Source organism: Bidens hawaiensis, unplaced genomic scaffold, assembly GCF_021521415.1.
Source record: "Bidens hawaiensis isolate Kalapana, Puna unplaced genomic scaffold, B.hawaiensis_p1.1 tig00008219_1, whole genome shotgun sequence".
Lineage (NCBI taxonomy): Eukaryota > Viridiplantae > Streptophyta > Magnoliopsida > Asterales > Asteraceae > Bidens > Bidens hawaiensis.
Genome location: NW_027491584.1, coordinates 190,320 through 217,194, shown reverse-complemented (window position 1 = coordinate 217,194; position 26,875 = coordinate 190,320). Strand labels below are relative to the sequence as shown.

General features: G+C 37.5%; 3 protein-coding genes across 4 annotated transcripts; all 3 read right to left on the bottom strand.

Moving 5' to 3' along the window:
* Nucleotides 1–1,829: 1,829 nt before the first annotated feature.
* LOC143637277 (small ribosomal subunit protein uS7-like) lies at nt 1,830–4,783 on the bottom strand. Its single transcript, XM_077104711.1, has 4 exons — nt 4,681–4,783; nt 3,637–3,908; nt 2,444–2,647; nt 1,830–2,076 (listed from the first exon to the last, which is right to left on the bottom strand). Exons 1-4 carry the CDS (start codon nt 4,765–4,767, stop codon nt 2,022–2,024), a joined length of 618 nt encoding a protein of 205 aa, XP_076960826.1. The 5' UTR covers nt 4,768–4,783; the 3' UTR covers nt 1,830–2,021.
* A 13,632-nt stretch (nt 4,784–18,415) lies between these two features.
* On the bottom strand, nt 18,416–20,533 carry LOC143637313 (thioredoxin-like 1-1, chloroplastic). The gene is made up of 4 exons (XM_077104734.1): nt 20,274–20,533; nt 19,283–19,459; nt 19,011–19,175; nt 18,416–18,927 (listed from the first exon to the last, which is right to left on the bottom strand). Exons 1-4 carry the CDS (start codon nt 20,514–20,516, stop codon nt 18,634–18,636), a joined length of 879 nt encoding a protein of 292 aa, XP_076960849.1. The 5' UTR covers nt 20,517–20,533; the 3' UTR covers nt 18,416–18,633.
* A 1,059-nt stretch (nt 20,534–21,592) lies between these two features.
* LOC143637276 (U11/U12 small nuclear ribonucleoprotein 65 kDa protein-like) lies at nt 21,593–26,358 on the bottom strand. 2 transcript variants are annotated; one of them, XM_077104708.1, is made up of 12 exons: nt 26,163–26,358; nt 25,411–25,646; nt 25,241–25,312; nt 24,925–25,152; nt 24,105–24,186; nt 23,837–24,022; nt 23,318–23,473; nt 23,064–23,240; nt 22,892–22,979; nt 22,738–22,796; nt 22,261–22,326; nt 21,593–22,165 (listed from the first exon to the last, which is right to left on the bottom strand). In XM_077104708.1, exons 2-12 carry the CDS (start codon nt 25,623–25,625, stop codon nt 22,076–22,078), a joined length of 1,419 nt encoding a protein of 472 aa, XP_076960823.1. In that variant the 5' UTR covers nt 25,626–25,646; nt 26,163–26,358; the 3' UTR covers nt 21,593–22,075. The 2 variants fall into 2 exon arrangements, with proteins under 2 accessions (XP_076960823.1, XP_076960824.1); XM_077104709.1 differs by lacking the exon at nt 26,163–26,358 and having other exon boundaries at nt 25,241–25,326; nt 25,411–25,529.
* Between the last annotated feature and the right edge of the window lie 517 nt (nt 26,359–26,875).

Genomic DNA, 26,875 nt, shown 5'->3' with positions numbered 1-26,875 from the left:
GGGTGATGGGTCAAGATGGGTATGGGTCAGGATGGATATAGGGTCAGGATATATTTTTAAAATAGAGGGTTAGGATGGATATGGGTCAAGATGGGTTATGAGAGTGGGTTGGGTTGGGTTGGGTTGGGTTGGGTTGGGTTGGATTTGGGTGATGGGTCAAGATGGGTATGGGTCAGGATGGATATAGGGTCAGGATATATTTTTAAAATAGAGGGTTAGGATGGATATGGGTCAAGATGGGTTACCCATCTTGACCCAAGTGAAGGTTGACATACAAAGAGTTTTAAAAACCTCTTAAAAAAATAATAACTCAAAATATAATTAAATACGCAAAATGTAAAATAACTAAAATGTTTCCCCCATCATCCTCGTTCATTAAAAAAACCGTTTTGTACCAGTTCAGGTTCGAGTTTTCGGGGTTTTTTTCGGTTCAGTTTTGTTTTTTCATTTCGGTCGTTTCGGTATCTGCTTGGTTTCGATTTGTCGGGTTTTTGGTTTCATTGTTATTTTGTTTTAGTCAGTTTTTTCGGTTTCATTTCGTTTTTTTTGTTTCGTTTTGGTAAGCTTTTTGATTGCATTTCGCTTTTTTTGTTTCGTTTTGGTTAGTTTTTCGGTTTCATATCGGTTTTTTTTGTATCGTTTTGGTCGTTTTTCTATTTCGGTTCAGTTTCGTTTTAGCCTTTTTGTTTCGTTTGGTCGGTTCGGTGTTTTTGATTCGTTTTGGTCCGGTTTTTAAATTGCATTTAGTTTTTTTATGTTTCCTTTTGGTCAGGTTTTCAGTTTCAATTCGGTTTTTTTGTTTCATTTCGGTCGTTTTTCTATTTCGGTTAAGTTTCGTTTCGGTTTTTTTGTTTCGCTTTGGTCGGTTCAGTGTTTTTGTTTTGTTTTTGTCAGGTTTCAGTTGCATTTCGCTTTTTTTTCGTTTCGTTTTGGTTGTTTTTCTATTTCGGTTCAGTTTCGTTTTGGTTTTTTTGTTTTGTTTCGGTCGATTCGGTGTTTTTTTTTCGTTTTGGTCGGTTCAATGTTTTTGTTTTGTTTTGTTTTGGTTCGCTTTTTTGTTGCATTTCGCTTTTTTTTGTTTCTTTTTGGTCAACTTTTCGGTTTCATATCAGTTTTTTTGTTTCGTTTTGGTCATTTTTCTATTCCGATTCAGTTTTGTTTCGATTTGGTCGATTCGGTGTTTTTGTTTAGTTTTGGTTAGCTTTTCGGTTGCATTTCGCTTTTTTTGTTTCGTTTTGGTTGTTTTTATATTATGGTTCAGTTTCGTTTTAGTCGGTTCGAGGTTTTTGTTTCGTTTTGATTGTTTTTTGGGTTTCGGATGAGTTTTGTTTCGCACGTGATAGTTTGAATAATTTTGAATTAGATAAATTTTGGATAACTTGGGTATTTTGTTTTGACCCATTTTAACCTATAAATGAAACTCACTTGTATATTTCCAACCCATGCTGACCCCCTTGAAGAATTTTTATGATCCTTCCTAACTCATTTTACTTTTAAAGTTTATCCATCTTGACCCAAAACAATCCATTTGGGTTGGGTTTGCCACCCTTACAATTAGGCATAATGTATTTGCGGAGTGGATTGATGTTACCAATCATTGTCTTGAACATTTGAAAAAATAGCACAGGGATACGATTTTCAACACCATGGGTGAACCCACAGGTCGGGTTTATTATCGTAAATCTTGGAACACTTGTCTACTGAGTAGAAAAAGACATTATAACTTGGGCTTACAATTAGTGTTAACTGCATTTGGGTAGCCTTGCAATGCAGTATTATCGACTCAATTATTGACTGAACAGAAGTCGACATCATGACACAATTGATATGCACAAGTACTGATCCAAAATGTATGAAGACAACTTTTTCATTCAACAAAGCAGACATAAATTCTTCAATCAACTTTCATAAAATAAACACATCCATAACAAACAGCCAAAAGTTTTGACAATTAACTATTTCTCATAAAACATAAAACAAAACAACCAAAACCGAATACGGCGTTTAACACTAAATCTTCTTTAACGGTTGGCCTTGGCAACCCTCTCGATCTCATCCTTCTTCTTAATAGCATAGCTTCACATAAAAAACAAACCATCACGAAATCAGCTAAAGGAAACCATAACAAATAAATGAATGAATAAATAATTTAAATGAATATAGAACAAACATACATGAACAGACTTAATTAAATGAACTTTAGCCAACAAACATAGCTGAACGAACTTAAGCCAACACACGTGCATAAACCAACATAAACAAAAACAAATAAACTAACTTAAACTAGCTTTCACAAACATAAATGAACGAATGAGACTTAGACAAAAAACTTAGACATGTCCGCTCAATTATAAACGAGCATAAACAAACCTCCAATGAAACATTTCACAGAAAGTCCAGTTCGTTTACAGACCTATCATAATGAATATATTATAAAATGTACCTGTTTGAAGAACCCTTAGCAGCATTGATAAGCTCATCAGCTAGACACTCCGCAATAGTCTTAACATTCCTAAACGCACTCTCGCGTGCACCAGTCGTAAGTAGATAGATAGCCTGATTAACACGCCTTAAAGGAGAAATATCCACCGCCTGACGCCTAACAACACCAGCAGAACCGATTCTAGTAGCATCTTCTCTTGGTCCACTGTATTTAACATGTACCAAATTATTACTTAACATCATCTATGACATATACAACTTTTATGATCACAAACAGATGTTCTTGAAAAACATGTTTACCAAAGACTGTTGGTTTTGAAAAAAAAATAAACAAAATTTTATTTTTGGATCAATTGTTTGTTTTTCAAACATAACCACATTGAGTAACTTTAATGAACTAAATATTTATTGATTAATCAACTTTTTACTTATCATATTGAGCCTTAAACAAAAAAATCTTTAAAATGTTAAAAGTCAATATACTTTAGGTAAATACAATAAAATAACAAATGCAACAATTACTAATCAAACAAAAAGACTTTTTTATAATTCAAATTTACAAAAATCCTGTAATACACTTATATAGATCATATAAAAAGATATTAAAATACTAACGTATAATATATAAGTAGTTGTAATTACGGAAACATATTTAAAAATTACATTCAAAAACATATAATCATTATAGTTAATGTAAAATACAAAATACTTTTATTTTTCTGTATTATCATATAACTATAATTAAGTATATCTTTCTTTAGTCAACGTAATTATACAGACTACTTATATACTATACAATAATATTTTAATTATCCTTTTAAATAATGTATATATATTTATAACAGCATACTAGTAAACTTAAACTTAAAAAAAGTTTTTTTTTTCAATTAACAAAAGCAACATATATAATCTTATTCTACTTCAATATATATGACTTTTAAGTTTTTATTATATTTAAAATTTTCTTTTTATAAAAATTAACTCAATACTAAAAAGATGACTAAATCAATAACTATTTAATGCATTAAAGTTATCTAATGAGATGAAAAGTGAGAAAGAACCTTCTAATCTAAAAACATAATTTTACTAAAAAAAGCATTTTTACCCAAATCAGTTTCGCCCAATAACCAGATCAGGTTTAACACACTAGTAGACACGTTAGTTAAAAGAACATAAGCAAACAAGTTAGTGTACCTGTTAATAACAGCATCAACAATGATCTGGATGGGATTAGCATCAGTTAAAAGATGAATGATCTCCATAGCATGCTTAACAATGCGGACAGCCATCAATTTTTTACCATTGTTTCTCCCGTGCATCATGAGAGAGTTAGTCAAACGTTCAACAATCGGGCATTGAGCCTTCCTGAATCTCTTAGCCTGGTACCTACCAGCTGTGTGAGGCATGTAGATCGGGTGTTTTGAAGCAGTTGCAGTGATGTAATCCTCCACAGAGAGATCAGAAACCTGAACATGGAACAATATCAATAACATGTTTGCAAATATAAAATATATATATTGTCCTAGCTTATTCAAAATATATAAATTCAAAAGGCAAGATTCTAATAATGACTAATGTGACTTTTAAACAGAAATTAATTAATCAATTAATAAAAACCTAACAGTAATTCTTCAATCCAACAGGCTACCGTAACGTATTAAAAGATAACTGGAAGTGTAAACAAGCCGTCACTAAGCTCAAGTTTGGTTTGTGAGTAGTTTTTCAAGCTTGAGCTCAACTAGAGTTTACTGTATAGTAATTATGATATATGCTTTCAACTATAAATTTATATATAAACAAATATATTAAATACAAAATACAAAAATAATAGACACGTTTAAGCTCTGAATCCAGCAACAACTGCATAAGTGAAGCTCAAGCTAGCTTATTGAACAAACTTAACTTTAGACTCAAACTCAAGCTCGATTAAGCTTTTTCACAAGCCAATCTCGAGTAGCTTGCGCGCAACTTGGCTCGTTTACACCTTTAAAAATAAAACACAAACTAAAGGCAGCATTAGCCTAGTACCAGACAACAAAAGTTATACTACCAAAAGAATTATGCACATTCAAAGTAACTGTTAATCAAACAAAACTGAATGAATCAAAACTGCGGTTAACATACTCAGTCCTAACACCATAATTCGAATTAAATTCAGTTATCAACAGAATAAGATAAAATTACGGTATAATATACAAGCATTTGCAGTTAAAAAAGTAATCGAAGATAAAAATGAACCTGAACGTCGTCGTAGGTCCATCGGTTAAAGAGCAAGACTTCGCTGTGAGTCTTTCCGTCTTCAGTAACTGCTGGAAGAACCTCCATTCTATTCTGACAACAGTAAACAAATTGTTATCGTACAGTAATAATAATAATAATAATAAGAAGAAGAAGAAGAAGAAGAAATATTATTATTATTATTATCGGCTGACCTTTAGGGTTTGGAAGGGAAGGTGAAAGCTGCTGCTGCTTGCTGGCTATGTAGTGTAGTGTAGATCTTCAGACACAGCAGCAGATCAGATGAAATGATAAAACCCTAATTATGGTTATAACGCCTACATGGGCTTCCTTATTGGGCCATTTTTGTGGACCTTCTACAATCTACACTTGTGGACTTAGTTTTTCTTTTTCTACCAACTTGCTAAAAAGAATCGGGCATCGGACACGACACGATAAGACATGTGGTGCTAAACACGAACACACTTTAGTTTTTCCAAACACAAACACGATCCTGTTTACAGATACAATAAACAGATAATCCAAAATTTTCTAAACGAGCGTAAAAGTCTTAATTAATAGATAATCCATATTATTTGAAACATAAAACCACAAATCAATAGCATACTTGAAACAAAAGACGATATCATTATTACATGAGTTCATAATCTTGTGGCCAATTCATTTGATTGCTTGCACTCTCGATCTAAGCTATCTTCTAGATGACAACTTTCTCAGTATTAGATTATCCATGATTATATCGCAACAAAATTGGGGCTTCACAACATCTTATCTTGACTCGTCCATAGATCTTGGGCTAGTGCTTTTTACTTGCATAGGTCTTACGACCAAAATAACACATGGGCTGACTGCCATCAAACCAGTCTATCAAACATCAGAACATCCACAAAATAAATGGCAAACAAAATGAATAATATAATCTTAAATTATAAATACAAGTTTAGTTATAAAATCAAAGCTTTTCTAACATTACTAATACTTTTAAGCGTCAAACTACAAAAATGTAACAACTAATCAGTGAGTCAAAGGACTACAAAAATGTAACAATTAATCAGTGAGTCAAAGGGCTTGTAATCCAATGGTATCTAGGTGTTTGTTAAGATATAATCTCTTTTAAATGAAAAAGGTTTTAAGTCTCACACCGGACAAAAAATGGTGTAGAACATAATTTTTTTTTCTTTTTTAAAAATGCTTGGATGTAAGGATTTTTTAATTTGTTGATACGTTCTTGAAACTTGTAGTAATATGCGTTGATCCCTCCTTTCGTTTGGAGATAAGACATCACATGCTGGTAATGCTATTTTATTACAACAAGGCCATTAGGCTATAACTTAAAAAAAAAAGTTGGGTTTTATAATTTTCCTTGACATTTTACATTTAGTTGTTTTCTCTAAATTGAAGACTACGGTGACCTAAACACAACAAAGAAAATCGTCATTATAAAAGAAACAAATTGTCATATATATTACATGAGACTGACTGGCCTCATGTATAACTATTTTAGTCAAGTGTCTATTTCTCCTCTCATGTGTATCTTTATCTCTAAAATTTAGAGATTTTTCTCTAATTTCCCCCTCCATCGGGATTTTCGTCTCTAAAATTTTGACCTTTAGAACAACGATAATCTAAATTTAGAGATTCATTATTCATGATTTCTTTTAAGTATATTGTTTGTTTATACGAAAATCGAGAAGTGATACATCATACATCAAGATTCGTAATTTCATAGAAAAGATTGAACGGTTTGCTTAACATTAAGCTGATGAAATTTCATTAACGATTTGCAGATACGGTTTCAATATAAAAATATAACTATAATAAAGTTGGCACTGATTTATATTTCAATTTGCTTTTAAGAAAGGCATATGATATTATGCTTCTTTTGTTAGTTGCATTAGTAATATATAGATCTAAGTTTTGATGGTCAAAGCTATAAACACAAAAGATGTATTGAGTTCAAGTCTTATGAAAGACATAAATTAAAAAAAACTGTGTTATCTACTTATCTGTACATGGGTATGATGTAAAGTAGCATGCATAGAAACGACCATGACGTGGTATTTGATATGCGAATCCATTGTGATGGATAGGCACATGTTTCAAGGATTCCTCTAACTTATCCGCTAGGTTAAGTTTTGCTAAATTCATCCTTTATTTCCATTTTTAGGACTATGCAAATCATAAAATAACCGGTTTACAATACTTTAGATACCTAAATTTAGAATGTAAATACCTTTGTTTTTTCTCTATATATATTTATAGAAATATATTGTTTCATAAAAACAGTAACAGTATATATCACCAGGAACTCTGAATTATTTCATTTAACAAATTATACCAAGTTAAATCGTCACTGTAAAGTAAAGTTTATAAGGTGTTTGAAAGTATGTTTGGTTTTTAATTAATATCACAATTAAAATTTATTAATGATAAATCTTTAAAAGTAGATAAGAAAGTAGTATTAAACTTGAAGTTGAAAATTTGTTGAAACAAAATGAGCTCGTATATCCCAACGGTAAGAGGCAAAACCATTTTTTTTAATAAAGACTTATGTTTATTGTATCAATTATTTATGTAACGGATGGTATCAGATTAAAATCGTTAGGGTGTAAAATAAGCAGTTCACGTCATAAGCAAGACGACACACTAATGACACGAAAAAACGTCTATAAACGACCCCAATCTGTAACACCCCGACCAAAGGCGGATTATACATCGGGGCGCCACATATTGTTTCATTACTCGTGACACTATTGGGTGTCAATATTTAATAAATACATTCATTCGCGCACGCGCAAAGCAAACACAAGATAACATAAAGCAACATAATTCAATATATTATAAGGCAAAATATTCGAACAACAATAACTTGTCTTGATACATTTTAATCTAGGTCCAAAAGTAAAAACGTCCTACGTGTCCACAAGCTCCAAATGTAGCTACAGCAAACCTGAACATGTGTTAAAATAAAACGTCAAACACTTGCGTGTTGGTGAGAAATCAAGTTTAATAGATAATAGATAACAATAAATCTGCGCGCAACATGTGTATGTCTGGTTTTCAACAAGGGTGTAATCTGATCGGGACCAACTCTAAGATTCAAAGACTGCCAGTGCTCACAATTGAGCTCACAAACAAGAAAGACTGTGCAAGTGTAAACAAAAGAGAAAATCATAAACGATTGTTCTCCCGTGTTCATCTAATGGTACCATGAGAACTGCGGAATAGACCGACAAGACGGTTAATGATCCACACATACAAATAAACAGCCAAGTCTACGTCCTCAACACATGGGATACTGCGCGACTAAAGTTCATAAACAAGTTTAAGACTCTAAGTTTGTATGAACACATGAACATCCCAAAACATTAAAAATAAAAAGGGATTAGGTACGAGATTACTCACATGATAAACGATGCGGTGAAAGATAAAGCAAGAACCAACTTTAAACAAGCACAAGTTAACCTATAATTAAAGATTATTGTTTTAACGATTGGTTTTAAGTCTTGATTATAAGTTAGCATAATTAATAAGTAAATTATTATATATAATATATATTACCGGAAAAGCAGGGCAGAACAGGGAGGAAGACGGAGGCAGAGAGGGAGGCGGCAGAGAGAGCAAGGAGGAGGTTAAATTAAGTGTTTGTGTGTGATGTGTTAGAAAGAAAATAAGATTATTATTTATAGAGAAACCCTAGGGAACACAATCCCTAGAAAAAGGGGAAAAGATCTCAAAAAGCAAAAGATTCCAAAAGCAAAAGATATCAAAAGATATGGCAGCTGCAGGGGGCAAAGGAAAAGCTGACAGGTAACAGTAAACGGGCATGGGAGGGTCAGATAAAGGTACTGGTCAAGCATGGAAAAGCAGATCTCAAAAGATAATGTCAGTCACTTTTTCTACCAACCAATGGGGTTGGTGCGCATGCTGTGCCGAAAGTAACTTTTCAGACATAAGATAGGTCAGGTCAACAGCACAGAAAAATAGACAACACAAAAGCAAACGGCTAGATTAAACAGAAGGAAACTCAAAGGGTTTAGCGCGAGAAGGCTCGAGCGCACGCGCGAGGGCGAAGGCTGACAGAACTAACCTTAGCGCGCCGCGGGAAGAACTATTATCCTTAGCGCGCCGCGGGAAGAATTACCATTCTTAGCGCGTCGCGGGAAGAACTACAATTCTTAGCGCGTCGCGGGAAGAACTACCGTTCTTAGCGCGCTGCGAGAAGAACTACAATTCTTAGCGCGTCGCGGGAAGAACTACCGTTCTTAGCGCGCTGCGAGAAGAACTAAAATTCTTAGCGCGCTGCGAGAACAGTTCGCCTCGCGTATCGCAGGAACAACTGGTCTTCGCGCAGGCTTCCTTGTAAGGAGTCTGGCGCGTGGAGCTGCGCAGACAACCTTAGGCGGGAAGAAACAAAGGACACAAAAATAAGAGAAGGGGTTCAAGGCTTAAGGGCGGGACGGCGACAAGAGAGAAAGAAGGCGGAGAGAAGAAGAGGGACGGGACAGAGGAAAGGAAAAGAGAGGAAGAGGCGGGAAGGAAAATATTATTATTAAAAATAAAGTATAAGTATAAATAAATATTAAATCATAAGAGAAAGAGATCGGATCGGAGAAACGGGTACCTGGGTCGGGTCGGATCGGGGCAGATGTCACAGTCTCCCCTACTTTAAGAAATTTCGTCCCGAAATTTATCTCGAAGTAGGTTGCGCAGAGAACAGGTGCGGGTACTTGATCTTCATTTGATCTTCCCTTTCCCATGTAAACTCGGCTCCGCGCTTGGACTCCCAGCGAACTTTCACGATAGGGATACGACTGCGCTTGGTTTGCTTAACCTCGGATACGACTGCGCACGCGCGAGGGCGAAGGCTGACAGAACAAACCTTAGCGCGCCGCGGGAAGAACTATTATCCTTAGCGCGCCGCGGGAAGAATTACCATTCTTAGCGCGCCGCGGGAAGAACTACAATTCTTAGCGCGTCGCGGGAAGAACTACCGTTCTTAGCGCGTCGCGGGAAGAACTACCGTTCTTAGCGCGCTGCGAAAAGAACTAAAATTCTTAGCGCGCTGCGAGAAGAACTAAAATTCTTAGCGCGCTGCGAGAACAGTTCGCCTCGCGTATCGCAGGAACAACTGGTCTTCGCGCAGGCTTCCTTGTAAGGAGTCTGGCGCGTGGAGCTGCGCAGACAACCTTAGGCGGGAAGAAACAAAGGACACAAAAATAAGAGAAGGGGTTCAAGGCTTAAGGGCGGGACGGCGACAAGAGAGAAAGAAGGCGGAGAGAAGAAGAGGGACGGGACGGAGGAAAGGAAAAGAGAGGAAGAGGCGGGAAGGAAAATATTATTATTAAAAATAAAGTATAAGTATAAATAAATATTAAATCATAAGAGAAAGAGATCGGATCGGAGAAACGGGTACCTGGGTCGGGTCGGATCGGGGCAGATGTCACAGTCTCCCCTACTTTAAGAAATTTCGTCCCGAAATTTATCTCGAAGTAGGTTGCGCAGAGAACAGGTGCGGGTACTTGATCTTCATTTGATCTTCCCTTTCCCATGTAAACTCGGCTCCGCGCTTGGACTCCCAGCGAACTTTCACGATAGGGATACGACTGCGCTTGGTTTGCTTAACCTCGCGATCCATAATCTCAACAGGCTTCTCAACGAAATGCATAGATTCATCAACTTGAACTTCATCAAGTGGAATGTGAAGGTTCTCGTCAGCTAAACACTTCTTGAGATTGGATACATGGAACGTTGGATGCACATTACTGAGCGCGGGCGGCAGGTCAAGTCTGTAGGCAATTTTTCCCACACGCGCGAGAATCTTAAATGGTCCAACATATCGAGGAGCAAGCTTACCTTTCTTCCCAAAGCGGACAACACCTTTCCAAGGCGACACTTTGAGGAGAACAAGATCACCAACTTGAAATTCGAGAGGCTTTCGCCTGCGATCTGCGTAACTCTTCTATCGGCTTCTGGCAGTCAGCAGATGATCACGGATCTTGGCGATTTTATCGGTTGTCTCTTGAACAAGTTCGGGTCCTGTGATTTGAGCTTCACCCACTTCGCTCCAACAAATCGGGGAGCGGCACTTACGACCGTAAAGTGCTTCAAATGGGGCCATACCAATACTGGAATGATAGCTGTTATTATAAGAGAACTCGATCAAAGGCAGGTGCGAATCCCAATTACCTCCAAAATCAAGAACACAAGATCGGAGCATATCCTCAAGAGTTTGAATAGTTCGCTCAGACTGTCCGTCAGTCTGAGGATGATATGCAGTACTCATGTCCAAGCGAGTTCCTAGCGCAGATTGGAGAGATTTCCAAAAGCGGGATATAAAACGGCCATCGCGATCGGATATGATGCTCAAAGGAGTACCATGACGGCAGACAATTTCCTTGACATAAAGCTGCGCGAGTTGCTCAACACGGTAGTTTTCACGAATGGGCAGAAAGTGAGCAGACTTAGTCAAATGATTCACTATTACCCAAATGCTATCATGTTTGCTTGCTGTCAAAGGTAACTTGGTAATAAAGTCCATCGCTATACCTTCCCATTTCCACGTAGGAATTTCTGGTTGTTCGAGCAAACCAGATGGGCGTTGGTGTTCAGCTTTTACCTTAGAACAAGTCAGGCATCTAGCTACGAACACAGCAATATCCTTCTTCATACCGGGCCACCAATAAGTAATGCGCAAATCCTTGTACATTTTATCGGCGCCAGGATGAACGGAATACCGAGATTTGTGCGCTTCACTCAAGATATCAGCGCGAAGATTCTCATCAAAGGGAATCCAGATACGATTAAGATAACAGAGAATTCCACTTAGATTAGGGACAAAGTGCGCTTCCGCGCCACACGCTAACTCGGCGCGAAGGTTACCATTACTGATGGATGCGCGCTGCGCGTCGCGAATGCGTGATTCAAGATTGCTCTGAATCGGCGCAAAGTGAAGCTGCGTGCGCGGCAAGATACAGTTAAGCTGGCAGGGTTTTCGGCTGAGCGCATCGGCTACCACATTAGCCTTACCAGGATGATACGGGATCTCACAATCGTAATCGCTGATGAGTTCGTTCCATCGGCGTTGCCTCATGTTGAGTTCCTTTTGATCAAAGATATGCTGAAGGCTTTTATGGTCAGTGTAGAGGATACACTTAGTACCATAAAGGTAGTGTCTCCAGATCTTCAAGGCAAAAACAACTGCGCCTAGTTCGAGGTCGTGAGTTGTATAATTCTTTTCATGAACCTTGAGTTGCCTTGATGCGTAAGCGATAACCTTGCCTCGTTGCATAAGAACACAACCGAGACCTTGGTTGGATGCATCGCAATACACGACAAAATCTTCATTACCCTCGGGTAGCGCAAGGACAGGAGCTTCACACAACAAACGCTTGAGCGTCAGAAAGGCTTCTTCTTGCTTCGAGCCCCAAATATACGGTTTACCTTTGTGCGTTAGAGCTGTTAAAGGCAAAGCGATCTTCGAGAAGTTCGAAATGAAGCGCCGGTAATAACCAGCTAAGCCCAAAAAGGAACGGATTTCGGTAGGAGTGGATGGCGTAATCCAGTTCTTGATTGCTTCAATTTTGGATGGGTCGACATGAATACCCACCTTGTTAACAACATGGCCAAGAAACTGTACTTCATCAGACCAGAATTCACACTTGGAGAGCTTGGCAAAGAGCTGCTCGGTTCGAAGCTTTTGCAATACCAACCGAAGATGTTGCTCATGCTCGGCCTTGGTCTTAGAATAAATCAGAACGTCATCGATAAACACAATCACGAATTTATCCAAGAAAGGCCTACACACCCGATTCATTAGATCCATGAAAACGGCGGGTGCGTTGGTTAAACCGAAAGACATGACCAAGAATTCAAAATGGCCATAACGAGTTCGAAAAGCAGTCTTCGGAACATCTTCATCGCGGATGCGCAACTGGTGATAGCCAGAGCGGAGATCAATCTTGGAGAAACAAGAGGCACCTTGGAGTTGATCAAAGAGGTCGTCAATACGCGGTAAGGGATACCGGTTCTTAATGGTGAGTTTGTTCAACTCGCGGTAATCAATACACATGCGAAACGAACCATCTTTCTTTTTAACGAACAACACCGGAGCACCCCAGGGCGAAGAGCTAGGGCGAATGAATCCTTTAGCGGTCAACTCTTGAAGTTGGCTTGCCAATTCTTGCATCTCAGCGGGCGCAAGACGGTAAGGAGATTTGGCTACAGGGGATGCACCAGGGACAAGATCAATACGGAACTCGACTTCACGAGCGGGAGGGATACCAGGAAGATCATCAGGAAAAACTTCAGGGATATCGCGAAGCTTCTTCTTTCCTTCATCGGGTTTGACCACATGGGCTAAAAATGCAATACACTTCTTCCGCATGAGTCTTTGGGCTTCGGCGCAAGACATAAGCTTAAGACCACTGGAGGGTTTTTCGCCGTAGATGTGAAGATCACCGTTTTCTCGAGGAATGCGAATCAACTTCTTGGCGAAAATAACTTCGGCGCGATTATGCGAAAGCCAGTCCATACCAATAATAACATCAAAACTTCCAAGAGGCATGGGGATGAGGTCGATCAGAAAATCGTTTTCGTTAAGGTTAAGCGTGCAATCTTTAATCACTGAGTTAATTAAAACAGTTTCGCCATTAGCCAATTCAACTGAAAAATTTTCTTTTAAGTTATCGCGCGGTCGCGCAAGCTTCTGCTCAAACGCGCGAGAAATAAAGCTTCGATCGGCGCCAGTATCAAAAAGTACAGAAGCATAAAATCCGTTAAGCAAAAATGTACCATTAACTACGTCATTATTCGCTTGCGCTTGGTGCGCGGTTATGTTAAAAGCTCGTCCGCGCGTCACTTGGTTCGAAATCTGGTTCACCGGATTCGCTTGCGTAATCTGAACTTGTAGTCTCGGGCACGCGTTCCGGAAATGACTGGGATCACCGCAGTTAAAGCACGATCTGGGTCTTGGGTTTTGGTAGGTTGGTTGTGGGTTCTGCGGGTAGACGGGTGGTGTTGGCGCAATTGGATTGGCGGGAAGAACTCTACAGTTTTCCGCCATGTGACCAGCGCGGCCACATCGGTGACAAAGTCGACACGGGGTTTGGGTTGGGTGGTGAAATCTACAGGTTGGGCAAAAGGGATGGTTTCCTGTGTAAGGTTTCTTAGTTGGCGGGGCAGGGAGTGTCGGATTGGTTAAGGCATAGTTATGGACTACAGGGGGAGTTGGGTAAGTCGACAGTGGGTTAGGCGCGTAAACTGGAGGTTGGTAGGCGGGTTGCTGGACTATGGGCGGGTTGGTAAGCGCATAGGCTTTGCGCCTGCGCTTGAGGTTGTTACGGTTTGAGGGTTCGGGTTTGGTTTCTGTTGGTTCTAGGACAGTCTTGGTGGGTTTGGTCTTCTCAGCTCCTCGCAGGAACAGGGTTCCTGCTCTGACATGGTTGTCGCTGAGCACAGCGGCCAACTCGATGGCGTCAGAGAGGGTTGCTGGGTTTCTGGCCCATACAGAATCTTGAATTTCCATGGGGAGACCCCCAAGGAATTTCTCGATGGCTCGGCGGGAAGGGGTAACAAGGTGAGGGACAAGCAGTCTTAGTTCATGGAAGCGCATCGCGTACTCGCGCGCTTCGCCACTGTACTGCTTAAGATTCCAAAATTCTTCCTCCAGGCGCTTAACTTCGTTGGGAGGGCAGAATTCTCGCGTCAAGAGATCCTTAAATTCCTCCCAGAGCATGCTGGTAGCAGCCTCTGCGCCACGCGCATGAGCTACTCCATTCCACCATGTAAGCGCTCTGGATTCCAGGACACTGGAAGCATATAGGGTTCGTCTGTCTGAGGGGCATTGGGTGTGGAGGAAAGTGTTTTCTATCTTCTCAAGCCACTGGAGCATCACGGTGGCTCCTTCAAGACCTGTGAACTTTGGAGGGTTACCCGCATTAAAGGACTTAATGTTGTAACCAGAGGTGTTAGCATTGTTTTGGCTCAAAGCTTGGGCTATCGCGGCGGCCATTTCCTGGGAACGTTGCTGCGATCGTCTGCGCGAGGCTTCTCTCCTCTGATGGCGACGAGATAGCGGAGGCATTCTATAAAAGTTTTAATTTTAGTTAATATCTTGGTTTTAGCGCAAAGTATAACCTCGAAAAGCTTGGTTTCGCGGAGTCAGTTATTGTCAAAAGTTAAAGTAAAATAAATGACCCTAAATGCAGACTTAATAAAGGTAACAAATTCGAATCAAGAATCGACAATTCATGTATCACCATGACTTTCCGAATTCCCAATTTAAAATATACGAGCAAACGAGTATTGGAGATTGACGATTCATGTATCACCATGACTTTTCAATCCTCAATATAAAATATACAAGAAAATGAGTATTGGAGGTTGACAATTCATGTATCACCATGACTTTTCAAGTCTCCCATCTCAGAATATAATCGTAAATGGAAATTGAAAATCAACTATTCATGTATCACCATGACTTTTCGGATTTCCAAATCCAACAAACGAATATGTAAGTAAAATCAATAAAAATCGAAATTCAGCAAAAATCGAAATATCGCGAAATAAATCATAAAATCATATACTGCGCAAGCGCGAGCATATTTATAAACAACGAGTAATTAACAATAAGCGCGCAAACATGAGATTTCTCTCATGCGCGAGAAGGGACTCTTAGGTAATCTAGGCCGTTACGTCTAACCACCTATCCTAAAGTCACGTAGCTCTGATACCAATCTGTAACACCCCGACCAAAGGCGGATTATACATCGGGGCGCCACATATTGTTTCATTACTCGTGACACTATTGGGTGTCAATATTTAATAAATACATTCATTCGCGCACGCGCAAAGCAAACACAAGATAACATAAAGCAACATAATTCAATATATTATAAGGCAAAATATTCGAACAACAATAACTTGTCTTGATACATTTTAATCTAGGTCCAAAAGTAAAAACGTCCTACGTGTCCACAAGCTCCAAATGTAGCTACAGCAAACCTGAACATGTGTTAAAATAAAACGTCAAACACTTGCGTGTTGGTGAGAAATCAAGTTTAATAGATAATAGATAACAATAAATCTGCGCGCAACATGTGTATGTCTGGTTTTCAACAAGGGTGTAATCTGATCGGGACCAACTCTAAGATTCAAAGACTGCCAGTGCTCACAATTGAGCTCACAAACAAGAAAGACTGTGCAAGTGTAAACAAAAGAGAAAATCATAAACGATTGTTCTCCCGTGTTCATCTAATGGTACCATGAGAACTGCGGAATAGACCGACAAGACGGTTAATGATCCACACATACAAATAAACAGCCAAGTCTACGTCCTCAACACATGGGATACTGCGCGACTAAAGTTCATAAACAAGTTTAAGACTCTAAGTTTGTATGAACACATGAACATCCCAAAACATTAAAAATAAAAAGGGATTAGGTACGAGATTACTCACATGATAAACGATGCGGTGAAAGATAAAGCAAGAACCAACTTTAAACAAGCACAAGTTAACCTATAATTAAAGATTATTGTTTTAACGATTGGTTTTAAGTCTTGATTATAAGTTAGCATAATTAATAAGTAAATTATTATATATAATATATATTACCGGAAAAGCAGGGCAGAACAGGGAGGAAGACGGAGGCAGAGAGGGAGGCGGCAGAGAGAGCAAGGAGGAGGTTAAATTAAGTGTTTGTGTGTGATGTGTTAGAAAGAAAATAAGATTATTATTTATAGAGAAACCCTAGGGAACACAATCCCTAGAAAAAGGGGAAAAGATCTCAAAAAGCAAAAGATTCCAAAAGCAAAAGATATCAAAAGATATGGCAGCTGCAGGGGGCAAAGGAAAAGCTGACAGGTAACAGTAAACGGGCATGGGAGGGTCAGATAAAGGTACTGGTCAAGCATGGAAAAGCAGATCTCAAAAGATAATGTCAGTCACTTTTTCTACCAACCAATGGGGTTGGTGCGCATGCTGTGCCGAAAGTAATTTTTCAGACATAAGATAGGTCAGGTCAACAGCACAGAAGAATAGACAACACAAAAGCAAACGGCTAGATTAAACAGAAGGAAACTCAAAGGGTTTAGCGCGAGAAGGCTCGAGCGCACGCGCGAGGGCGAAGGCTGACAGAACAAACCTTAGCGTGCCGCGGGAAGAACTATTATCCTTAGCGCGCCGCGGGAAGAATTACCATTCTTAGCGCGCCGCGGGAAGAACTACAATTCTTAGCGCGTCGCGGGAAGAACTACCGTTCTTAGCGCGCTGCGAGAAGAACTACAATTCTTAGCGCGTCGCGGGAAGAACTACCGTTCTTAGCGCGCTGCGAGAAGAACTAAAATTCTTAGCGCGCTGCGAGAACAGTTCGCCTCGCGTATCGCAGGAACAACTGGTCTTCGCGCAGGCTTCCTTGTAAGGAGTCTGGCGCGTGGAGCTGCGCAGACAACCTTAGGCGGGAAGAAACAAAGGACACAAAAATAAGAGAAGGGGTTCAAGGCTTAAGGGCGGGACGGCGACAAGAGAGAAAGAAGGCGGAGAGAAGAAGAGGGACGGGACGGAGGAAAGGAAAAGAGAGGAAGAGGCGGAAAGGAAAATATTATTATTAAAAATAAAGTATAAGTATAAATAAATATTAAATCATAAGAGAAAGAGATCGGATCGGAGAAACGGGTACCTGGGTCGGGTCGGATCGGGGCAGATGTCACACAATCCACCTAACACGTTTATAATCAAACATGACTCATTTAACACAAAAGATACATTTTTATCTACTCTAACCTCACTTTCATATTAATTTTACTTAATTGATTTTCTTTCTACTTGCAACATGTCATGAGATATTGTAAGAATGTTGTTATAAATACCCCCATTCACTCTCCATTATCATGCATTTCTTTCCTCGCCATTTACTCCACTCCATTAGCTTCTTATGAGAATAAAGGGTTCACCAATGGCCTAACATGGTGCTTGCATAAATGTAGGTGGTGTAGCCAAGGATGACTTGCCGTCAACAACCGTCCATAGACCATAGCCACTATGCATGGATAGGACCACTCGTCGGCAAGTTGTCTTTGGCTACATCCTTCTTTCTGCTTCTCGTGCTAGGCTCTTAATGGTGACATCAATAGGGATTAGCGGGACAATTTCAGACACGCCACGGCCTGTAACCCAATATATTCTTTTCTAAAAAAAAGGGTCGTGGACTCGTGTCCGAGTTACCCTGTTTACTCCATATAGTTAAACAGATTGGCCCACATGTCTGTTTAATGTTTATGATCCATCTAACCCATTGTTCTACATCCCACATACGTGTTCATGATCCGTTTAACCAATTTTTTTTTACATCCCAACAACCTGATTAATACATTTAAAACTTGATTATCCGACCAACTCATTTGACATGCTTAGAAAAATGGGTTAAACGGATCATTTTCGGGTTACTCGATTCTAATTGTGTGTTGGTTAGGGTTGATGTTTTTGACGACTAAAAATATGGGTAGGATACACTGTACAGACGGAACATTTCAACTCGACACGATTCATAGTCTTCATAGTCCTTTATATTACCATCCATTGTACATATTCTCATGCACAACAAATTTCTGCCATTCAAGACATCCGACCCGTTTATAAATAAACGGGCCGCATGTGAACCAAATAAACAGGACACAAATTGACAGCTAATTAGGGCACATGAACTTGTAAATGTAAATAGATTCTAACTCATAACCTCAACCAAAACCTTGTTTATAAATAAAACAAAGTTACATACTTACATTCTTTCATATACATATATTAGACACAGATTTAGGCTTCTAAAACTCACCAAACAGATGCAGCAGCTCAACTTTTGTACTATTTACACAACAAAAACATAGTACAAAGGTGTACCCTGTACAAACACACTACCATCAAACCTACAACCATTTGGATAACCTTAAAACACACATCATCTCCCAGAGGAAACCAATGTCTTATCTTTATTATCTTCTTTCATTTCCAATGTCGATGTCAAAGGACGAGGAAGAGGAAGACTCGGTCCTGATAATAAACTCGATGCTGCAACCGCTGGTACTGGCGGCACAGCCTCCTTTTCCGGGCACTCGGGTTTCGGATCATACACAAAAGAAAGATCCCGGTTGGCTCCGAGCGCCACCAATTCTTTCTCCTCCAAACCTTTTGTAGGGCCTAAACTACATCGATCCGGCTTGTATTTTGCTAATGCGTCTTTAAATTTCTTGATCTGCAAAAAATAACAATTAGTCAATTATGTAATCTACACGCAATAAATATTTATATATAAAAAAAAGTTATATGGGCACGGACCGTAGCATTGGTACAGCTAAAGCTACAAACGCGACCCTCGGCCCCTCTATAAAATCGAAAGAACGGAAGGACATGAACATTGAGGCTATAACACATAGATTTGTGCTCTTCATAGTTCACTTGCAGAAATTGCACGTCCGGATTCATTTCTGCTAACTGACATAACTGCAAAAACAATTCGTCGTTATAAAAGATGAAATTTGTTTTTGCAATTTGTTTGTCGTATAAAATACTAAATTATTTGATGAAAAATATGCGAATTTGAGACTAACCTTAGGGTGAAGAGCTTTGCAACCTCCACAACCGGGCGAAAAGAAATCCACAACAACCAATTTATCACCGGCGTTTAACAGCGATTCAACAAGATCTTCTGCACCGGTTATTTCCTTCATGTTTGGTTGGATACCTTTATCCCACCATCTTAAAGATTTCCCAATGCCAATACTCATCTGTTTAATCGCAATTTTAAAATCTTGAATTAGGTTTAAATGTTTAATAATCATTTATAATTGAAAGAACAGGATCAAGAAATCAGAGCGATAAATAGGATTAAAAACCATCAAAATTCAAATTGTTTCCTTGCAAGATTTATAAAAAAATAATAATAAAATCAAGATCCATATTCTCACACCCACAAGAAATAAAGCAAATTGTATGAAAACAACATCAAAATATTAACAAGAAAGATCATTAAAGCTTATTCCTTTTTTGGGATTCTTGAATATGGTAATACAGCAATTACATATAACTTATGAATTTTTATTGAATTATTTCATAAGAATAAAAAAAATCAAGAAATCAAAACCTAAAATTGAATTTTAAAAATATAATTAAATAAAAAAATAAAAAGTAACTTGGAAAACTTTCATAAACCATCAAAATCAAACTGTTTTCTTGCAAGTTTTATAAAAAAATAAAGATCCATATTCTCACACCACAGGAAATAAACCAAATGTATCAAAACAACATCAATATTATCAAGAAAGATCATTAAAGCTTATTCATTTTTAGGGATTTCGGAACATGGCACAAGAGCAATTACATATAAGTTATGATTTTTTATTAAATCATTTCATGAGAATAAAACAATCATCAAGAAATCAAAACCTAAAAATGAATTTCAAAACTAAAATCAAATAAAGAAAAAAAAGGAAACTTGAAAAAAATCAAAAACCAAAACCTAAAAATCCAAAATTAAATTTGAAAACTAAAATTAAATAAACGAAAAAACTAATAATAACTTAATAATAAAAAAAATCAAACCTTTGAACCAGAAGCAGCGGCTAATTGGGTAGAAACCCTTGTTTCTTGACCGCCTAAAGTCAACCGCCGACCAAAGAAATCACCGTCGGCAGATGATCGGACGGTCAAATTGGATGCCAAATTTGAAGAAACCGGCATCTTAATCACCATCACCGGAGACAAATTCTCAGATTGATTGCAAGCAAACGCACCATAATAATTACGGTCAGAAAGCTTACAATCGTTGCTTATGATCCTCGCCATGATTATTAATCGAATTTGATTTGGGTTTTTTTTGAAATGAAAGATGAAGATTAAGATTGGAATTAGGGTTTTAGATCTTCTTTTTGATTGATTGCAAAGAGCGAAAAGTGAGATTATTGAAGAAGAAGTTGGTGGAGGTGGTGTTGGATTGGATCAATTATTATTATTATTATTATTATTATTATTAATGTAATATCACTTTTTATCTGGAATCTGCTTTTCCTAGTCATACGCTATTGGATAACATGATCCTACGGTGGATAATGTGGTACTGCCTCTTCATGACAGTTTAACTCCCTTGTGTTTATATAAGATTCTATATTAGTCCTCTAGGGTTTAGCTTATCATTATTGACTTATCGACTTATACAATAAGGTTTTTCACATGAACAAAATACTCTTCATGAACATATTACATACAAATGTTTTAAAAAATCAAAAAGAACATGGGACCGTCTATACCCTTCTGTGGTTACATTCAATTAACCCTTTGTAAGACAACAACAATTGATATAAATTTTATTTAAGTGTACACTTTCTTTATGACTGTGATAATCCATTATTTAAAAACTTTTTATGAAGTCCTATCAGTATCATACTAACCAATAATATCAAGTAAAACACGCTTTACACTAAACAGGATTGAGTAGCCTTCAAATGGTTACATACATAAACGAGTGTAGTGAATCTAGTGAATCACACGTTTTGACTTATTAAAACATTGGTCAACAGGGGATGCAAACCGAGTAACCAACCATTTCGTGTCTTGATGAAAGGTTTAGAATAGTTAACTTTTGCTAATCTTTTGGATAGAATGGTGGAATACACGTGTGTGAACCAACGGTTTTACAGTAAGGTAATATCGGGGTTGTGTAAAAAAGGTAAGATTACAGAAGCGGTTGACTTGTTTCACAAAATGGAAGAAAAATCAATAACTCGTGATGTGAAAATATACGCTTCGCTTATATCCGCCCACTGTAAGAATTTGAAAATTGAAACCGATTTGATGCGAATAGTTAATTTTAGTGAAACAAATGATGAGGTCATTTATGTATGTAACCACTTGAAGGCTACTTGTACATAATGAGGTCCTTTTAAATGTTTCTTTTTTAATTGTAATTTCTCACCATCCATATAAAAGATATACCTTGAAATCTTGAATTATGGTACCAAAAATAAATCTTAAAACATCAAACTAGAAAACGAACGCCCCATAAAATCAAAGGGACCAAAATGTACACAGATAGAAAAGAGACCCAAGCCCACAATAAATAAACGGATAAGATCCTATATGGTCGATAAAGAACCCACGTGGCTCCATAAATGTTAAAGATGGATAATGTAAAACCAAAATATTACCCATACATGTGTAGAAAAACAAGCGGATAACATTTGGATAAAACTCATATCAACAGAAAAAATGGGGACACCACAAGTTATTGCCACCCACGTTTCCTACCTTAACTGTTTTTCATAGTATCCATGTGTTCATGTCAAAATCAGTTTTACATCACATATAATAAGACCCGACCCGACCCGACCCGACCCGATTCTGTAAAGCTATTTTTCACTCGTTTTGCTAGCAGATGGATTCCGGCCAAACTGAATGATCATGGGCTTCCCTTTAAATACAAATCCATTAACCACATTCTGCAAGAGTTTTTTAAGTTTATCATTAATATTAACAAATGACAATGCTTTTTATTAATATTAAGACTAATATTAATAAATGACAATATATATACCATAGCACGATGAGCAATTTCAATCGATGGGAATGTCACAAAAGCTTGACCCCTCATTCTTCCTTCCTGAAATCGAAAAACAAGTCGAAATAAACGAACAAATTCTGGTTCTAATGAGCAGATCACACGAGGGGCATTTTGGTAATTTTATGCCCGGCAATCATAGACTTATACTATAATTTTTCTTTTTTTTTAACTTTAGCAACCAAATGACATGTTCAACCCATAGCGTGTCAAATTATTGTTGAATTTCAAAACTTGTTGACATGACATATAACGTATTGTTTGTCATTTTACTATAATGGTGTATCATAGTGGCATTTGATTTGACATTTAATCACTAACTTTATTTCAAACATATGTTTTACAAAAAATATCATTTTCAAATTCGTAAATAAACTTATTTCAGTTCTTTTAACATGTTCAGTTTCTGCTTATGTGGCAGCTAAATATACATGCTTAATCAGGACATGTTACCTGCATTAACTTCACAGAAAGATTCAGTTTAGCTGTTTCAATGCTTCCAAAGAATGTGCCTGCAACATCATAAGATAAAACCTAAACTGGCATACTCAGAATCTATATTTTTCTCCAAAATCTGTTTTTTCTAATAATGTGACTTGTGGTTTACCAAACACGTAGTAAAAGTCATCTGCAACCACATCTTTTGCAAGATTCTTTATGTACAACACAGGCGCAGGATTTCCAGCATTATAATTCTGAAACAAGTAAATAAAACCGTTACAAAAATCGTCTATAATGTTAATATGTTGTTTATTCACTAAACATTAGTTGGCGGTTACCTTAAACATTGGAAGAGATAATATTTCTTCTGGAGGCAATTTCCCATGTTCCAGTTCTTCAACAGTGACAAAGGATTTAGTATTTAAATTATCATCATTATTTTCCGTTTCCTCTATTTCTTCTGCCACGTCATCGTCTACTTTTTCAGGTTGAATTTGTTTAGGAGTGATTTTAATCTGCAAGCAATATTATAAAAGCAAAAATATGAAAACTTATGGAAGAAAATAGTTGGTAATAATAAACTAATAGCCACCTGCAAAACAGGGTTCTTCTTCTTTATCAAGGGGATCTCCTTAGGAATTAAGGTGGCAGGTTTTAATCCAACAGTTTCATGAGCTACATCCTTGTCGATAGCAGGGCCCACAATAGCTTCCCGTTTGATACGCTTGCGCTGAGAACCGGCATTTTCCTAAAAAGCATCAAAGGGTTTGGAAGCTTAATTTTGAATGTGATGCTTAATAATCATAATTAGAAAACTAGTTGTAATAAAAAAGGGTAGTGGAAAATAGTGTTTGGGTGTGCTGCGAGTGTCGGTCTGTCTAGATAAAAAAACAACCATACCTAGTAAAATCTCACTTATAAGAAAGCTGTTGGCAGGGTTTGTGTTAGATAATAATTTACCTCAAATTATGGATAAAATTTTACAAACAAAAAAAAACACATTTTGTTTATGTTTTTGTTTGTTTTGTTTTGTTTTTTTTCCTTCTTTCTAAAACAAGAGTGCAAGTCTCTCAACTCAGATTAAAAAAAGGGTAAATACATTTCATTTTACCTCATCAGAAGACTCCAACTCAGATTCACCACTCGAAAGATTAGCCAAACTGGAGTTTGCATCTACAGGTGGCGGTGGCGGTGGCGGCGGTGGCGGTGGTGCAGGTGCTGAAGGCGGCAGAGGTGGGGTTGGCAATGCTGCACGAAATGGAGCTGGAATATTCATTTTATTCATCAAGTGCAACACCTACCATAAACAATTAAGTTATTTATAATAACATAAGTGAGAACTATACTTGATCAGCTGATCCACATTAATAAATAACTACCTGTGTATAGAAGCGAGGGACAGCAATAAGAGCATTTAAAATGTTGGTCAAGATGTTTCCGTCTGGTGGAGGGTATGCATATCTACAGTTGGTCAAGATTAGAGCATTGGCCTTGCAAATGAATCGAACGAACATAAACGGGACATGTTCGTGTTTGTTCATTTATCTTTAATCGAAAAAATGATCGAAGACGAACAATTAACCAAACGTAGTTTTCTTGTTCATGTTCATTCGTTACGAAAACAAGCGTATTCGTGTTTGTGCTCGTTTGGTAATATTATAAAGAAAGGTATACAAACACAAAAAAACTAACATAACTCACAGTGAATAACAAATATAAAAAATTAAATGTGAACATTAATCCTGTCGGGCATAGTGGGTCCTTAAAGTTTAACAGAATATATATGAACAAACTTAAACACACGTAAACAAACATTTATAATTAAACGTAAACAAACGAATATAATTGAACATAAATGAACATTCACAAACATAACTGAACGAGGGACACGTATTCGTTCGTTTAACTAAATGAACAAAAAAACTTGTTCATGTCCGTTCACTTATTAAACAAACAAACTTCCTGTCGAATTGTTCACTGAATGTCGCTTTGTTTACTGGCCTAAAGAGCATGTAAGAATCTATTTTAGTTTTAAAATTTATTTTTGCATAAAAGAGAAACAAGAGTGGCGATACAAACAAACTTGTTCATGTAAGGATTATTTTGTTAAAACTTGTTCATGTCCTTTCACAAAACTTGTTCATCTTAATTTTTTATATTTGTTATTCACTGTGAGCATGTAAGGGTTTAGCAACTTACTCAAGGTGAGGTGGAAATGGGTACTCAACTCCAAGTTTTTCAGCGATAGGTTCAAGTGTCGGTAAAGATTTCATCATGGACTCTTTCTTCAAATCTGTGGCTGCAGTATCATCATCTTTTGCTGACGTGGCATCGTTCCCAGCCATAGGATTATTCTGTTGAGATCTAGTGTCATTCGATGGTTTATTAGCTCTCTCAACTGACAAAACTTTACCAAGAAACCTTAACCTGAACAACATATCAAGAAAATAGCAGTTTAAAAAATCATAATTATACGGTATAATTATATAAATGTATAATAAATGTTCTTTATTACCCGTTCAATTGGCGTTGTGCTTGAGTTGCCAAACCCTCATTATTAAAATCAACAAACGCACAGTTCCTCATCCTGCAATAATAAAACTTATGCCAATGTGATTAAATAGATTTTAGGGTTATGTTTATTTCTAACGGGTCAAACACGTAAAAAAAACTTATAAATCTTACTTGCCAGTAGTGCAAGGACGAACACACGAAGCACCATAATGTGATAATAGTCTAGACAAGGTATCATGAGGAATAGCTTCAGGAAGACGACGGATCAAAAGTGTAAACGCTTCTTTTTCCGGAGGCCTTTGTGAAACTTCACCCGCATTCTGATGTGCATAATTATGCATCCCTTGAGAGTAATTTGGCGGTTGAAAAGGCGGAATATTGGCCATCAGAGAATCTGAAGTTACTACCTACAAAGATCATTCAATAGTCAATACGGTTTGGCATTCAAATGGATGTATTAGCAAGTGTAACTTTTCTTTCAAAGTCAAATATGTTAAAATCCAGTTAGATATAGACACAATTAGTTACAACGATCGTTCAATACGTTTCGAAAAATTAGAATCTAGTTAAAATGGCTGTTCATGTTTTGAAATGTAATACAAGTAACAGCTCACACACAGAACCAAAAAATACCCTTAAAGCATATAAATTTGCAACAAAAAGGACCAATTTCATAATAATATGAACAGCTCTAACAATAACATCAAAATAAAAAACCAACATTCTTTGAAGCAATAAGTCGAACACCTGGTGTGCACCAGTTCTAACAAAACCCTTAAATAATAATCATGAAGAATAAGGTATGAATCTCTAACTTTAACCAATAATCATACAATATACATATAACACATTAACACATACCCACACCAAATTGACTATAACAGCCACAATTGACTAGTGATTGAACCCAATTTGAGGCGTACCTGTAACAAGCAAAACGATAACTAGATCTTCTTGTACTTATCGTCTTTATTCCATTCTAATGAAACAATATAGAGTCAAATGATGCAAGCTTTGGTTTGTGTTTGATCAAATACTCTGCTCCTATTGCAGAAATTGGAATGTGGGAGAAATAGACATTTTACAAAACGGGTTTTATGATTATTATCCCAAACCGGTTCGGGTTTAAAACAGTTTCGGGTGGGTCAAAACTATTGGTCAAAACCGGGTTGGAGTAAAAATAAACAGATTTGGAACCGATTGAAATCTTTAGGTTGAGAATCGGTTTGTAATTTTTCCACCAAAACAGTTTCAAACTGGTTAACCGAACTTAAACAGGCAAAAACTGCTCAAAATTGAACTGATTGTAACCTGGTCAAGAAGCCGGTTTCAACCCGAACCGAATCTGATCATAAACCAGTTTTGACTTTTGTTGACCAAACTAAATCGGTTTCAACCCAAACCGATTTTGAGTTTTAAACCGGTTTGTACACCTTTACTATTGAAATCGGGTTAAAACCGGTTTGGACAAAAACCCTGGTTTTTTGGCATGTTTTATCGAATCATTTGGGTCCAAACCGGTTTCACGGAACGAGATGACGAATTGGTTAAGATGTGAAGGTTGGACCGGGTTCAAATCGGTTTTTTTAAATAGGGTCGGGTTAAAAATCGAGTTGGCGTGCCTAGAGGTGCACAA

What these genes read in the sequence shown, in the direction of transcription:
- LOC143637313 (XM_077104734.1), bottom strand. Translation starts at nt 20,516, where the DNA reads ATGGCGAGGATCATAAGCAACGATTGTAAGCTTTCTGACCGTAATTAT. An exon ending in CCGCTGCTTCTGGTTCAAAG is followed by an intron (nt 19,460 to 20,273) that starts GTTTGATTTTTT and finishes GCGATTAAACAG; the next exon opens with ATGAGTATTGGCATTGGGAA. An exon ending in GCAAAGCTCTTCACCCTAAG is followed by an intron (nt 19,176 to 19,282) that starts GTTAGTCTCAAA and finishes TTGTTTTTGCAG; the next exon opens with TTATGTCAGTTAGCAGAAAT.
- LOC143637276 (XM_077104708.1), bottom strand. Translation starts at nt 25,625, where the DNA reads ATGGCCAATATTCCGCCTTTTCAACCGCCAAATTACTCTCAAGGGATG. An exon ending in TCCCTCGCTTCTATACACAG is followed by an intron (nt 24,023 to 24,104) that starts GTAGTTATTTAT and finishes TGTTTATGGTAG; the next exon opens with GTGTTGCACTTGATGAATAA. An exon ending in TTTCTGTGAAGTTAATGCAG is followed by an intron (nt 22,327 to 22,737) that starts GTAACATGTCCT and finishes TTTCGATTTCAG; the next exon opens with GAAGGAAGAATGAGGGGTCA.
- LOC143637277 (XM_077104711.1), bottom strand. Translation starts at nt 4,767, where the DNA reads ATGGAGGTTCTTCCAGCAGTTACTGAAGACGGAAAGACTCACAGCGAA. An exon ending in GTTGATGCTGTTATTAACAG is followed by an intron (nt 2,648 to 3,636) that starts GTACACTAACTT and finishes TGTTAAATACAG; the next exon opens with TGGACCAAGAGAAGATGCTA. An exon ending in GCTAAGGGTTCTTCAAACAG is followed by an intron (nt 2,077 to 2,443) that starts GTACATTTTATA and finishes TTTTATGTGAAG; the next exon opens with CTATGCTATTAAGAAGAAGG.